The sequence below is a fragment of the Carcharodon carcharias genome, chromosome 9, assembly GCF_017639515.1.
Source record: "Carcharodon carcharias isolate sCarCar2 chromosome 9, sCarCar2.pri, whole genome shotgun sequence".
NCBI lineage: Eukaryota > Metazoa > Chordata > Chondrichthyes > Lamniformes > Lamnidae > Carcharodon > Carcharodon carcharias.
Window position 1 is genome coordinate 13,127,798 of NC_054475.1, and position 14,797 is coordinate 13,142,594.

The 14,797-nt window shown below is 43.1% G+C and overlaps 1 protein-coding gene across 2 annotated transcripts in view; it reads left to right on the top strand.

The window, feature by feature from the left end:
* Nucleotides 1–901: 901 nt before the first annotated feature.
* kcnd3 (potassium voltage-gated channel, Shal-related subfamily, member 3) overlaps nucleotides 902–14,797 on the top strand; it is a 335,500-nt gene continuing 321,604 nt past the window's right edge. Inside the window, exons 1-3 of one of the 2 annotated variants that reach the window (XM_041195748.1) lie at nucleotides 963–1,005; nucleotides 1,571–1,825; nucleotides 2,596–3,781. In XM_041195748.1, coding sequence (XP_041051682.1) covers nucleotides 2,670–3,781 — 1,112 coding nt within the window. In that variant the 5' untranslated portion in view covers nucleotides 963–1,005; nucleotides 1,571–1,825; nucleotides 2,596–2,669. Of the gene's footprint in view, nucleotides 1,006–1,570; nucleotides 1,826–2,595; nucleotides 3,782–14,797 lie in introns of both variants that reach the window. The other variant, XM_041195750.1, reaches the window with a different exon arrangement.

Here is a 14,797-nt window from a genome sequence, read left to right on the forward strand (position 1 = left end):
CTTCAGAAGTTTTTCCAGCACCTTCTGGTTGTTTTCCCCCCTCCCCCCCCCACCCCCCTTTCTTTCAATAAACTTTAAACACTGCCAGAAGTCCGAATACCTGATTGTGGGGAGTCCGGCCCACACTTTTAAGGCGCCTCTTCTTTTCCCCAGATGCAGGAGAAGTCGTCTCCTTCCCAGCATCTTCTCAATCTTGTCCAGGTTTCCACATATCCAAGCAAGGTGGCTATTGTTTCAATGGGAGGCACGCCCATTGTTTAATCGTCCTGCCTCGCCCTAGAAAGTCTTTTCTGTTGCTCCCATTATCTGGGACAAAAAAAAAGCACAACTGCGGAGAATCTGAATCTGAATCTGGGACATGGTTGGGAGTTTTGTTTTTTTTTTAAGAATAAAAGTCCGCCCCGAGTGGGCTACCCCGGTTGGTGATTTGCAAACGCCAGTCTCCTGTGTGTACCTGCCCCGTTCACACTGGCAGCAATCACAAACACTGACTAAACCCTCAGCAACCATGCACTGTCTAACTCCAGGGAGAAAGTTGGGAGGCAGAGCCCAGCGAAACACATGGGGATCGTTGGAACTGGGTGGCTGGCGACGGGGAGGGATTCCAGCAACGGGTAGCGTGTCTACATGAGAGGGACATGCTGGGAGGGGAAGGGCTGCAGGTGACAGGGTGAAAGAATGATGTAGACTTTATAAGCATTTATCCCAGGATTTGTCGGTGCGTATTTTAAATGTTTTATGCATGCATTCCTAAAGTATGACACACGTGCAAGGGAGTCATTCGTATTAACTGCAACTTGCCCAGAAAATCGATGCATTTGTTCATTTCTTAATCCTGCCGGTGAAAAAAACTATCTCTGCGGCGGCTTTCACGCCCCCCCCCCACCCCCCGCCACCCGTTTAATCCGACAACTAACGCCACATTAACCCAGGAAACCGAATGTGAACGGAGCGCGGATCCTCAGGAGTGCAACAGATGCAACTGTCGCTCTCGGCCCAGCGAAGGTGAGTTCACAGGCGATCTCCCGGGTACCTCCAGCCCCCTTTTGCGTCCTCCGAGCCCCAGTGGGGAGGGAGGTACCTTCCCGGTGAGCACCCCCCGTGTTTGGAAGGACCGCCCGTTGTTCGCGCGCCTCGAGAAAGAGGCGAAAGATAATCATGTCTCTCGCTTTCTGTGCGGGCCAATCCAGCATGCCAGAGGGTAGCAGCTTCCCCCCCACCCCCCGTCCCCCCCGTCCCCAAGGTTATATATGCAGCAGCTAACAAGTTGTGCCTTGTAAAGATTGCGCAACCCCCACCACCCCCCCACCACCCCAAGCCTCAGAGGCACCGCCAGACCCGGGGGTGAAGAGCACTGTCCATCATCTTAGCCTCGACATGCCATCACAAGCCTTGACCCGCCTATCACATCCGTGCCATTTAAAGTAGAGAATGACAGAGAGCGAGCGACAGGGAGTGAGAGAGAGAGAGAGTTGAGGGGGTGGGGGGAGGGGGGAAAGAGAGAGAGAGAAAAGGGAATAAGACAAACATTTGGAAATGATAACAATAAAACGTGAACCTGTTACCTTAGCGTGCGGGCAAAGTGGGGAGAGGAGGATTCCGTGACGAGCAAGCACAAGGCAAGTGTGGAAGCGGCTGCAGCTAACACCGGCTCCCTGACTTCACACTCTTCTGGCTGGATCTTCACCTGCTCCTCGCTACTGAGGGATTTACCTTCCTATTTGAGAGGGATTGTGGTTTTTTTGGGGGGGGAATTCCTCTGTCCTCGAGCCGAATCAGGAGTGTCCTTGCGAGCAAGACTTGCAGTCTCCCTCCCATAGCCAAGGTAAGCTTGTGCCCGCCTTTTTTTTTAGTAAGAAGGAAACCAACCTGCTTCTCTCCAAAGTTTCCTACTTTCGCTTACACGGGGACCCTGTTGCAAGCTTTAACCTGCCCTCCGGTTCCTGCGTTTTAATGTCCATAAAACCAAGGGTTCGCTGGTGTCATTTCTGCAATGACATTGCCCTTTTCCTACCCTTTTTGTTAAAAAAAAAATTGTATCCGTTCCTTATCACCGGAGGATTTCTTTTATATAGTGGGGAGAAAGGGGAGGAGCCATTGATCTAGTCTTAAAAAAAACCCCGTGTCTGATCTCCTCAGTCATCTCCCGTACACTCCATACAGTTCATCTACTTGTTTCCAGTCAGCAAAAATGCCTGTCCTTCAGCAGAGAGCAGAGCTCTTATTTACAATGGTGAGACATCCACAGCACCGAGCTATCTAGAAAACGGAAGACCCTGCCATTTACTAGATCCTAAAAGTGAGTCAGAAGGTGGTTAAGAGTAACTAACACGATTAACTGGAAACCTGTTTGCAGCTGGAGGAGAGGGTCCAGGGCGATACTCTGTAGTGATCCGGGTTGGATTATTAATGCGTTTGCAGTTTTTTTTAATAATCCAAAGACAAACAGGGAGACTTTGTTTTAAGCCTTGGAGATATTGGCTGGGTGGCAAATGCATTGTGATAACTTTGTCGCGCCCGTGTCGAAGTGATGGACAATGTATGTTGATGAGGACTGATCTTGAGATGGAAATTGGTGTCTGTCTTTACTTGCAGATGTTGCCGAATCGCCAGCGAAGGTGGTTCTTGCTTTACCCGCTCTGAAGCCCCGCAGTCAGCTTGGCGTGGCGATGGCGGCCGGAGTGGCGGCGTGGCTGCCCTTTGCCCGGGCTGCTGCCATAGGATGGATGCCAGTGGCCAACTGCCCCATGCCCCTCGCCCCAGGTGACAAGAATAAGAAGCAGGACGAACTCATCATCCTCAACGTGAGCGGCAGGCGCTTCCAAACTTGGAAAAACACCCTGGAGAGGTTCCCTGACACGTTGCTCGGCAGCAGCGAGAAGGAATTCTTCTTCCACGAAGAGAGCAAGGAATATTTCTTTGACCGGGACCCTGACATCTTCAGAAACGTGTTGAATTTTTACAGGACCGGGAAGTTGCACTATCCGCGGCACGAGTGCATCTCTGCCTATGATGAAGAGTTAGCTTTCTTTGGCATCATCCCTGAGATCATTGGGGACTGTTGCTACGAAGAGTACAAGGACAGAAAGCGGGAAAATGCCGAGAGGCTGATGGATGACAGTGACTCTGAAAGCAAGGCGGAAGGGAACCTGCCTTCGCGCACCTGCCGTCAAACTATGTGGAGGGCATTTGAGAACCCGCACACCAGCACCTTAGCTTTAGTCTTCTATTATGTCACTGGCTTCTTCATTGCCGTCTCGGTGATCACCAATGTGGTGGAGACGGTGCCCTGCGGAATTGGCCCTGGAGATGTCAAAGACCTGCCCTGTGGAGAGAGATACGTGGTGGCTTTCTTTTGCTTAGACACTGCCTGTGTCATGATCTTCACTGTTGAGTACCTTCTTCGACTTTTTGCAGCTCCTAGCCGCTACAGGTTCATGAGAAGCGTGATGAGCATCATTGATGTAGTGGCCATCATGCCTTATTACATTGGCTTGGTGATGACCAACAACGAAGACGTGAGTGGAGCCTTCGTGACTCTCCGGGTGTTCAGAGTTTTCCGGATTTTCAAGTTTTCTCGCCATTCCCAAGGGCTGAGGATCCTGGGTTACACCCTGAAGAGTTGTGCCTCAGAACTTGGATTTCTCTTGTTCTCCCTCACCATGGCCATCATAATCTTTGCCACTGTGATGTTCTATGCTGAGAAAGGGTCAACCCACAGCAAGTTTACAAGCATTCCCGCCTCTTTCTGGTACACCATCGTCACCATGACAACTCTGGGGTAGGTCCCAAGGTTTTTTTTCCCCCCTCTGTTGTGGTAACTATTAACTATCAGGGGTGCAAACTCTACTTGTCTCCGCGTGGGACTATTGGGGCTTGCCTGAATAATAGAGTAGGGGCACCAGTGAAAAACAATTGTGTGGATTTTTACAGGGCGCTAACGTTATTCAGCTTTCAAAATAATCTTTAATTAATAGTAGATAAAAGCGCCTTTTTATTTAGTAACATGAGGCAAGCGTTGAATGTAGGAAAGGATTAATTAGATATCACTTCAGCTCCAGATTACGTGTAGAATGATTTGATGAACAGTCTGGACATTTGTAATTACATTCTCCGAATTAGCACTGTTTAATCTCCCTTTCTAAGGAGTACCAGGCATTGCCAATAGTTGCTGCATCTCAGTCTGAGACAGAAAGGCAGGACCAGATATTAATCTTTGTCAAGCAGGGGATCAGAAAGTTTATTTGACAAGGAGACCGCGCAATCCAATGAGTGAAAAATGACACACAGCCTCCGAGAACCTGAACTGTGCTTAACTCTCTCTTAGATACTAGTCACTTTCCTTGGTTACTGCACGCTTCCAGCACAAGGCAAGGTATTAAAAGCCATCCCTAGGGAGCTGTATTTATTTTAACAACAACTATTGTATTTCATTTATTCAAGATGGAATGTGGGAAAAGCATCGTGTGATTCCTGCTCTTCATAAATCGGCCTGTGTAGTGGAATAAGGCGATAGATTTTCTTCCAATAAAGGACTGACTTGGTTTGAGAAAAGACTAGGCTGTCCATATAATCTGACAGATGTTCCAACGATATACAATGTGACACACACAAATAAAAGTGTTTTCTCAGACTTCCCGGGCCAATGACCTTGAGGTTTATTTGTTGGAGTATGAAGACTTATGACAACAGTAATAAAGTTTTTACAAGAGAACTTGGGTGAAGTGCTACCTGGTGTTGAATACTGATTAAAGCCTCTGTCCGCGGTGCTGAATCTCGGCTCCATCAATCAGCAGCAAATTGGCGGTGGCGTTGGTCATTTCCGGTTGCTCCAGGCGCTTCATGCTGTCATTCTCGCAGTCTTCAATCTTTTCTTTTCTAGACGTGTTACTGCTATGTCGCATAAGGACAATCTTAAGTTACTTCGCCTGTTAGCCATGGCTCATAGTTCATATCTCACTCCAGAGGTTGATCACATAATCCAAGATGACACCACAGTGCCAATACTGAGGGAGTGCTGCACTGTCAGAGCTGCCCTCTTTTAGATAAGACCTTAAATCAAGGCCTTTCCTGGCCTCTCGGGTACGCATGAAAGAGCCCATGGTGCAATTTTGATGCAGAGCATCTGGCCAATATTTACCTCTCGCCGAACATCATTAAACAGCAGATTATCTGATCATTATTCCCTGGTTATTTTTGGGAGCTTGCTGCAGCAAATTGGCTGCTGTATTTTCTACATTCTAACAGTGACTGCACTTCAAAAAACACTTCATTGGCTGGAATGTGTTTTAGGACACCCCCGAGGTCATGAAAGGTCCTATTGAAACAGATGTTTTTCGTTACTTTGGGGTGTCTCTGTGAACAAGTGACCTGAGCACTCTAGAAAACAAATGTTAAGTAAAGTCACATTGTTGGCATGGATTTAACGTCCAAGGACATAGTTCTTTTTGATGGGGGCTACCCTTACAATATGTTAGTATCCTGGTTGCAGTTAAGATTATTATGACATTATAATTCACATTTTATCAGTTTAAGATAATATCATTATTTGTAAATTTACAAGACTACAAAAATTAGAGTAATTACACCAAATAAGATTATTTTTTTAAAAAACAGCTGAACTCTTATCTCTCTTTACAATTCTGAGTCCCTTTCATTTATTTAGTACTAGGACTTCCTTGGGTAGAATAATTTATCTCTGCAGATTGGAAATGACTATCCAAAGTCATCAACAGAGAATGGCATTATACTTTGATAACTCATATCTATCTAAAATCTGAAGCAAATTTGACTTTGAGATTATATTCACATTTAAACACATATCCATTCTTCAAGAACAAATCATTTTTGCTTAACTCGAACAATTTTACATTACATTTTCTTAGTGTCTCTAGGACAAGGTATAGACAGCATGCAAGTATTTTTAGAAACAAGTAAAAGCCATCAAGCCAAAGCAACCCATTCATTTTTGATGTATTCACTCCAGCTTTGTTTTATCACCATAATCTTTAATCCCTTCTTTCCCCATAAATAGACTTGATTATCTTCTCAACTCATTTACAATCCTTGCTTCAACAACCTCCCCTGATAACTTATACCATTACTCGACTACATAACACAAAACAGTCTCATCTGATGTCCCTGCCTGCTTCTATCTTATTTTTTTGTTTTGTTCTCTAGTATTTGAAGTCTTCGTCATGCTCTATAATTTACATGCATCAGGTAACAAAACCAACTTCACTATTGTTTCAGATAAAGGATAGAATTCAAAGTTAAAAAATGAGAGTAATGAGGCTCCAGAAGACTGCCTTAAAATTTATTGTCTTGTGATCCAGTTGAATTTTTTTTTTTTTTTGCATTATGCCCTTTGTCTTCTAAACTCCTGGACCACAAACCAACCCCTCAGCTAATAGGTTGTAGAGACAACCTTTAGAGACAGTCTGCTGTCTGACATTTTTTAATTCCCTTCTTGTCCTAACCCCTAGAAAGTGATTTACAGAAAGTTCAAACAAATGGCTTGTTTGCTTCTCTCCCTCTCTCTCTCTCTTCTCTCACTCTCCATGACCTCTGCTCATCAGCTGTACTATACATAGTAATAGGCCATTCAGTCCTTCAAGTCTGATCTCCCATTCAGTTTTATTGTGGCTGATCTGTATCCAAAACATTTACCTGCCTTTGTTCCATAGCCATTAACTTTACCTGACTATAATCAATTGACCTTGGTTTTGAAAGTTTCTATTGACCCAACACCACAGTCTTTTTGGGATGAGATTTCCAGATTACTATGCCCTTTTTTGCGAAGAAGCACTTCCTGACTTCATTGCTAAATAGCTCTAATTTTGTTATGTCCCCTTGTTCTGGATCCATCCACCAAAGAAAGTAGTTTTTCTATGTCTAATCTATCAAAACCCTTTATAATTTTAAATACCTCAAATAGAACACCCCTCAATGTCTTAAAGTCAAGGGAATACAAGCCAATGGCCTGGATATTCTGCAGCAAGTGACTCAGCTCCTGACATCCCAAAACCTTCCTGCCATCTACAAAGCACAAGTCTGGAGCATGATGCACTACTGTCCACTTGCTTGGATGAGTGCAGCTCCAACTACACTCAAGAAGCTAAGCATCCTCCCGGACAAAGCAGACCGCTTGATCAGAACCCTATCCACCACCTTGAATATTCATTCATTCCACCACTGGTGCACAGTGGCAGCAATGTGTATCATATACAAGACAGACTGCCGCAATTTCCACAGCTTCTTTTGACAGTGCTTCCTAAACCTGCAACTAGGGCAAGGCACCAGGCATATGGGAATATCATCACTTCAAATTTCTCTTCCAAGTAATACACTATTCTGACTGGAAATGTATCATCACTGTTGGGTCAAAATTCTGGGATTCCCGATCTAACAACACTATGGGAGCACCTTCACCACATGGACTGCATGGTTCACCACCTGTATCCAGGACAATAAGGGATGGGCAATAAATGCTGTGCTTGTGAGCAATGCCCATATCCTGTAAATGAATGACAAACAAAGTCTGTGTCACCAGTCATCGTAATTTAAGCCTTTAACCCCTGGTATAATTCTGGTGAATCTTCGCTGCACCCCCTCCAAAGCAAAATTTCCTTCCTGAATGCAATACCTAAGGGTTCTTGTCCCATTGTCAAATAACCAAGAATATGGCATGTGGAAATGATAGATGTAAATGTGGAATCTATCACTTTCTGGTACTGCATAATAGAGAACCACCATATTTACCACAATAGTGGGATTGTTGACTCAGAAATCATTAATAGGAATTCATACCTACACTCCTGAAAATGTTCTTTCCAAGTGGACTAGAAGCCATTGTCTTTTTAAGAATGGTAGCGTGCAGAGCATTGGGCAGTAAAAGTTCGTTTTTAGGCAGCTAGCAAATGGAAATGACAAAAAAAATGTGCGTTATAAATAACAAAACTACGAGCTTATAAAAGAAGCAACAATTCTTAGCTAGAGTTGAGGGATGAATAGCTAAATCTGTACACAGAGAAAACACGTTCATCAGAATTGCTTTTTAGATTTGTTCTGTGGAGCCTGAAATTACAATTGAGATAAGTGAATGACTGCATTCTTACTTTGTCTTTGTGTTTAAATATAAGAAGGTGACCTTCTTCTTATCATTTTGATTTTCTAATGACCTTTAATAGAACACAATTTGATGAATTTTGGTAATTGTCACAAGCATTTGATTATATCGAACTTCCAATATGTTAAAATTGGGTGTCTTAAACAATCAAATAAAATTCTATGAAATTTACTTGGTGTTTTAATGGATGAATTGATTCGCTTTAAATTAATGGAGCTAGGATTTGTGCACTAATGTACCCAAATCCCAATTTCAAGGCCCATAATAGGAATTGTTTCTTAAGGTTCGTGCCTGTTGGTTTATTCCAGTGCCTAGGAGTTCTTTCATGGTAAAACAAATTAAATTATTTTGACAATTAGCGTGTTTTTTTATTATCTAGCCAAACCTCCTCGTGCAGTAACTGGCGATCAATTGATGATTAATAAGGATTCCAGAAATGAATAATGCCCCACTTGGAGAGATTGGAGAAGCTGGGATTGTTCTCCTTGGAGCAGCGAAGGTTCGGAGCAGATTTAATAGAAGTGCTCAAAATCATGAGGGTTTTGAAGGAGTAAATAGGGAGAAATTGTTTCCACAGGGTAAAAGGCCAGTAACCAGAAGTAACTGATTTAAGGAATTAACAGAAGAGTGAGAGGTGAGATGAGGAGAATTTTTTTTGCATGAATTGTTATGATCTGGAAGGCGCGTCCTGAAAGGGCAGAGGAAGCAGATTCATTAGTAACTTTGAAAGGGGAATTGGATAAATACTCACAGGGGTAACCATTGCAAGGCTGTGGGGAAAGAGCAGAGAAGTGGGACTAATTGGGACCAAATGGCCTCCTTCCATTATATAAAACTCCACGCTCCTATGATTCCAAGTAAAACAAAGAATTATTTTGAACTCCTTGTTTCCATGATGTTTCCAGGTTAGCTTCTTTGAAATCAATGAAAACTTTAATTAGTTTAACTTTTTAATGACCTAACATTGATCAGACTGAGAACTGGTAATGCTTTGGAATGGAACATCTTGTCATATTTTTGACAGAAATAGCCTAGTGAATTCCAGGCTGTTCATAGTAAGGCATAAATATAGGATAGAGGTGCATCTCTGAGTCGACAAAGTACCTAATTCTCATTGTCGAGAGAATAGTCCCTGCTACACCAATGCGACAATCTGGGGAGAGCTGACAATTTAGTATTAATTAGTGCCGAATTAAAGGCAGTTTTGTGCTATGGCTTAAATTCCCTAGAAATGGAGTCAAGAATGCCCAAATCACATTTTCCTTAATTAGCCTTCTCACAAAGCATATAAATCCCACTAGATACTCTATATGTAGTAATGTCAAGAAGCTATGTGTGGAAATTGCTTCTATTTGTTTATTCAAGCAAAATCAAAACACAACTTCAACAGTATGACTTTATGGCTTCACTGGAAATATGAAATCAAGGAATTCTTCACCAAGTCATTTATGATGTGGCTCACACAAAACCTTCAATCTCTTCACTCTCAAAACACATTTAGTCATCTCTTGAACAGTCATCAGGGAACATTTTCTTCTCATTAGCCTGGCTGAATTTAAATTCTGGACCAGCTGGAGTGGGGGAGAGGTCAGCATTCGGGCCATTGGTTCCCTTAAAATGTGACTATTTAACAACCATCAGTATTCCAAACAGCTACACTATTGGATCGAAACAGCTGTGAAATGGGAAGCGGGTAATTATTTGCAATGAAAAAGAATTGAAAAGAGGATGGGAAAAGGGGAAGGGAATGGATACAAATGAATAGAGAGAGCTGACCAAGGCATGATGGCCAAGTGACCTTCTCTGTGCTGTAAAATTCTGCACAAAAAGACCATGCGAATCTTTGTGCTGCTCCATTCTAGATACAGCTCATTTATGACTGACTTTTACGCTGGTGTTCATAAGCATGGGATATGACTGGTGAATGCCAGCAGTTGCTTACTAAAGCAGAGATTCTGCACCAGGGCACTCAATGCAGTGGGTTAGTGAATCAGGAAATTAACCTTTATGCATCTTTTTGGTGGGTCAGGACTTAAAGACAGAAATCTGACTGTTTTCCCTTTGCCTAGTCCCAAAGCATTGGCAATGGAATTGCACTTCAAGAAAGCACCATGCAGATTATTCTTTCTTTCCTCCCCCTACTACATGCAGATGATGGTGAGGGAAGGGTATGACTTTCTGTGCAGCCTCGTTTTACTATGCTTTTTGCCAGCCAATGACACACATAAAGCTGGCCAGTGGCTCTGCCCCAGAGATTTTAGACCAAACCTGTGGTAAGGATTGTTAGAGATTTTTGATCAATTTAACATTTTGTCATGTATAAATTTATCAAAGTATTATAAAAAGACAAAGTTTTTTTTTAAAAATGTAACCTTTGGGAACTAGCAGAGCATAGGGACAAGAAGAGATCATTCAGCCCCTCAAGACTCAGGGATGTCCAGAGAAAGGCACTGGGCCTTCCTCCAATGGAAGTAGTATAGATCCTGACTTCAAGTTGTGAGGCCGCATCACATCACTGACAGACCATGGAGATGAGGAGAATTTTTTTCCTGAGGGTCATGAGTCTTTAGAACACTCTTCCCCAGGGAACGGTAGAGGTAGGTTCAATGAATATTTTTAAAGCAGAGGCAGGTAGATTTTTGACTAAGAAGGGGGTCAAAGGTTATCGGGAGTAGGTGGGAATGTGGAGTTGGGGCCACAATCAGACCAGCCATGACCTTATTGAATGGCAGAGCAGGCTCGAGGGGCCAAATGGCCTACTTCTGCTCCTAATTCACTAACTCAACTCCATTCATCACTCTCTGAATCATATCTCTTGCTACCCAACAAAACCCTATTGATCTCAGTCTTGCAAGCACCAATTAACCACTGACATCCAGAGCTTTTTGGGAGAGCGAGACCCAAATTTCTGCCTTTCTTTGTGTAAAAAAGATGCTTCCTGTCATCAACTCTGAATGGCCTGGCTCAGCTTTTCAGAATATGCCTCCAAGATCTTGATTCGCCCACTAAAGGGAATAGATCCTCTTTATCCACCCTCCTACCCTCTCTTGATCCTTTCATCATTTTAAATGTGGCACATGATCACCCCTCAATCTTTCTTAGGCACTGATACTAAGGGAGACTGTCAGCACACTGCCACTGCTGTCCCCATTAACCAACAGCAACCTGATGACATGTTCCTCCAGAGCATAAAGCTTTCACTTTCAGCTCATTCAGTGATTCCATCGGGCTGACCAACTTCCCACCTTGGATCAAGTCATTTTGCACAAATCCTGTGACGAGCATAAATCTCACTGGAAACAAAGCTGATGATCTTCCCACTTGTATAAGACTCGGCAGCTTCCTGAGGAGAATTAGGCTGATACGGGAGGAGTTACACTGATAGTGCAATTTCAGAGCTATTCCAGCTATTAAACCAACCATGAAGGTAAAATGGACCAATTTTATATTACAGATTAGACTTTTGCAGAAGAGGTTTTACAGGAAAACTATAACCTCTGTAAATCTTGGATGGTTTGCACATCACGATATTTGGGTTAATTTCAGGTGGTATAATTGTACAACAGATTTTGTGTTGATGCCGCATTTCGAAAGAAAGGTTGGCGCAAAACTAGAGAGTGAAATCACTAGCAGTGTGTCACTTCACATTCTTGGGAAGCAGGGGTGAGATCACTTGAAGGAGATAATCTTGCTGTGCTTCAGCGCTGCACTGGTACAGCAGCACTGCACAGCTTTAACTGCATTAGTGCAACAGCACACCATTGGTATCACTGGTCAGGAGAAAGCTTCTCTTTAAAACTTTCTTTTGTCAGTCAGCATTGACAAGATAGTGAACTCCACCAGCAATGAAAGTGAAAACTCTGCAGAGGCTGCTGTGTGCAGACATGCCTCAAGCATGTATACAGACATGTGTGCAGACAAGTGTACAGATACGCACGCAGGTATTCATACAAACATGTACATACATGCGTGCAGGTATGCATACAGATGTGTATAGATATGCATACAGGCATGAATAAAGACATGGGTACAGACATGTGTACAGGCCTACATAATGTGCAGCCATGCGAACATGTGACTATAGTTGCCTGGTCACAGCATGGTGCAGAGACAGCAGTATACTCTGTAGCACCAGTATCTCATCACTCTCAGTAAGGACTTATCGTGAACCAACAGTGGCATTAATGAATTATCCTAATTTGATCTGATTTGCTTATGCAAGTTGGCATAATGAGAAAGTGAAAGCTATTATTACGTGGTAACTTTACATAATTGCTGTTCCAGAAGCTGAGCTCTGCACTCAGGTACTCTTACTGGGAATTTGTGTGTGAACTCTTTGATTTCTTGACTACTCATTTTATTGGCAGCAACTTGTAGGAACCTGCACCTGTCGCCCCAGGTATATCACCTCAGTGAGCTGAAATCTACCTCCAAAATGTGAGAGATGAAAAATTACCCCCTTTGAGTCACCCCCATCTTAAAGGCACCTTGAACCTTCACATAGGACCATCAGTTTTGAATGCAAGATCCCTGTTTTTGGCATTAGAACCCTTCATGGGTTCACCACTGCCACAAACTCTCCCTGACCTGCTGCTAATGCATGCAACCTGCTCTTTCAACTCTGCCTCCCTTCACTCCACTCCCCCAACTTCCAATCCACTTGTTCATGGTTCAGGTTTCAGGAACCTCATTTCCACACTCAGGAATGTTCTCTCTAAACACTCCATCTCATTATCTCTCAGCCACCTTTGAAAAGGCTTCTCCAAACCCATATCTCTGGCTGTCTCCTCTAACTTCTCATGCCATTGTTCTGTGTCCATCTTAGCCTTTGTACAGTTCCTTGGCACCTGTTTCTAAGTTAAAGGTGACATGAGGATTTTTTTCACACAGCGAGTTGTTGTGATCTGGAATGCACTACCTGAAAGAGTGGTGGAAGAGTTTTAATAGTAACTTTCAAAAGGAAGTTGGTACAGTTTTTGCTTCCTTATTTAAGGAAGGGTATAAATGCGTTAGAAGCAATTCAGAGAAGGTTCACTCACTCGACCAATACCTGGGTTGGAGAGTATGGGGGAGTTATCCTATAAGGAAAGATTGGACATGTTGGGCCTGTATCCATTGGAGTTTCGAAGAATGAGAGGTGAATTTATTGAAACTATAAGATCCTGAAGTGACTTGACAGGGTGGATGGTGAAAGGATGTTTCCCCTTGTGGGTGAGACTAGAACTAGGGGACACAATTTAAAATAAGGGGTCTCCCATTTAAGACAGCGATTAGAAGAATTTAATTCTGAGGTTTGTGAGTTTTTGGAACTCTTTTAACCGGAGAGCATTAGAGGCAGGATCATTGAATATTTTTAAGGCAGAGGTAGATAGATTCTTGACTAACAAGAGAGTCAAAGATAACCCAGGCGAAATGTAGATTTGAAGCCACAATCAGGTCAGACACGATCTTATTGAATGGTGGAGCAGGATCGATGGGCTGAATGGCCTACCCCTCTTCCTAATTCATATGTTCGTGTAAATACTTAGAGCCAGAGAATGGGCCTAATTGGATAGCTCTTTTAAAAAGCTGGCACAGGCAATGATGGGCCAAATGGTCTCTTGTGCTGTATCATTATATGATGCAATAGTTATACATAGAGTCACATAGAAGACAGTGCACAGAAACAGGCTATTTGACCTCAAGTAGTCAATGCTGGTGCTTGCATTTTGCTTTCAGAAAGCTCTGATCCTAGCTCAGCTATTAACGCATTCTGCTACCTTGCTTTCAGACAGGGCTGACTCTATGCTAGTCTCCTCCCATTCAATCTGCCACATCTCAGTCTTTCAGCATTTCTTTCTTGACCCCTTACTCTCATGTACATGTCTAGTTCCTTTTTGAAAACATCTATGCTACTTGATTCAACAACGTCCTGTGGTAGAGAACTTCACACCCTAACCACTCCCTGAGCAAAAAAAAAACCTCCTTATTTGCCTATTGGCCTTATTAGTAAATGTCTTATATTTGTGCCCCCCTAGTGTTAGATTTTCCCACAAGTGGAAACGTTCCCTCCTTACCTACCCTGTCCAACCCGCTCATAATTTTAAAGAAAATAAAAGCAAAATACTGCGGATGCTGGAAATCGGAAATAAAAACAGGAAATGCTGGAAAAACCTAGCAGGCCTGGAAGCATCTGTGGAGGGGGAAACAGAGCTAATATTTCAAGTCAGTATGGCTCTTCTTCAGAGCTGAAGAGAGGTCGAAAGATGATGAAATTTACACTGTTGAAAAGGGGTGATGGAGCAGGTGGAACAAGATAGGAAGTTGAGGATGGGTTGGAAGTCAGGAGAGATTAAATGACAAAGATGTCATGGGCACAAGACAAAGGGAGTGGTAATGGTAGTATTAAAGACTGATGCAGGTGTTAATAGCAGCACAAAGGTCAGCCCCGTCTGAAAGCAAGATAGAATATATTGCTGAAAAAAAGACATGTTGAAGATTTTCATCTTGCACTCAACAGGACACTTTGCAAGAATACCAATACAAGGGGAAAACAACAATTTATACTGTATGTGAAGAGAGTGCTGATTGGTTGGCAAGTGAACTCTGATTGGTAAAGGCATTGCCATGGAAAATGCAGACTGACAGTTAACTGCCAAGCATTGTTTAAAATTTAAATCCGGCAGCTTG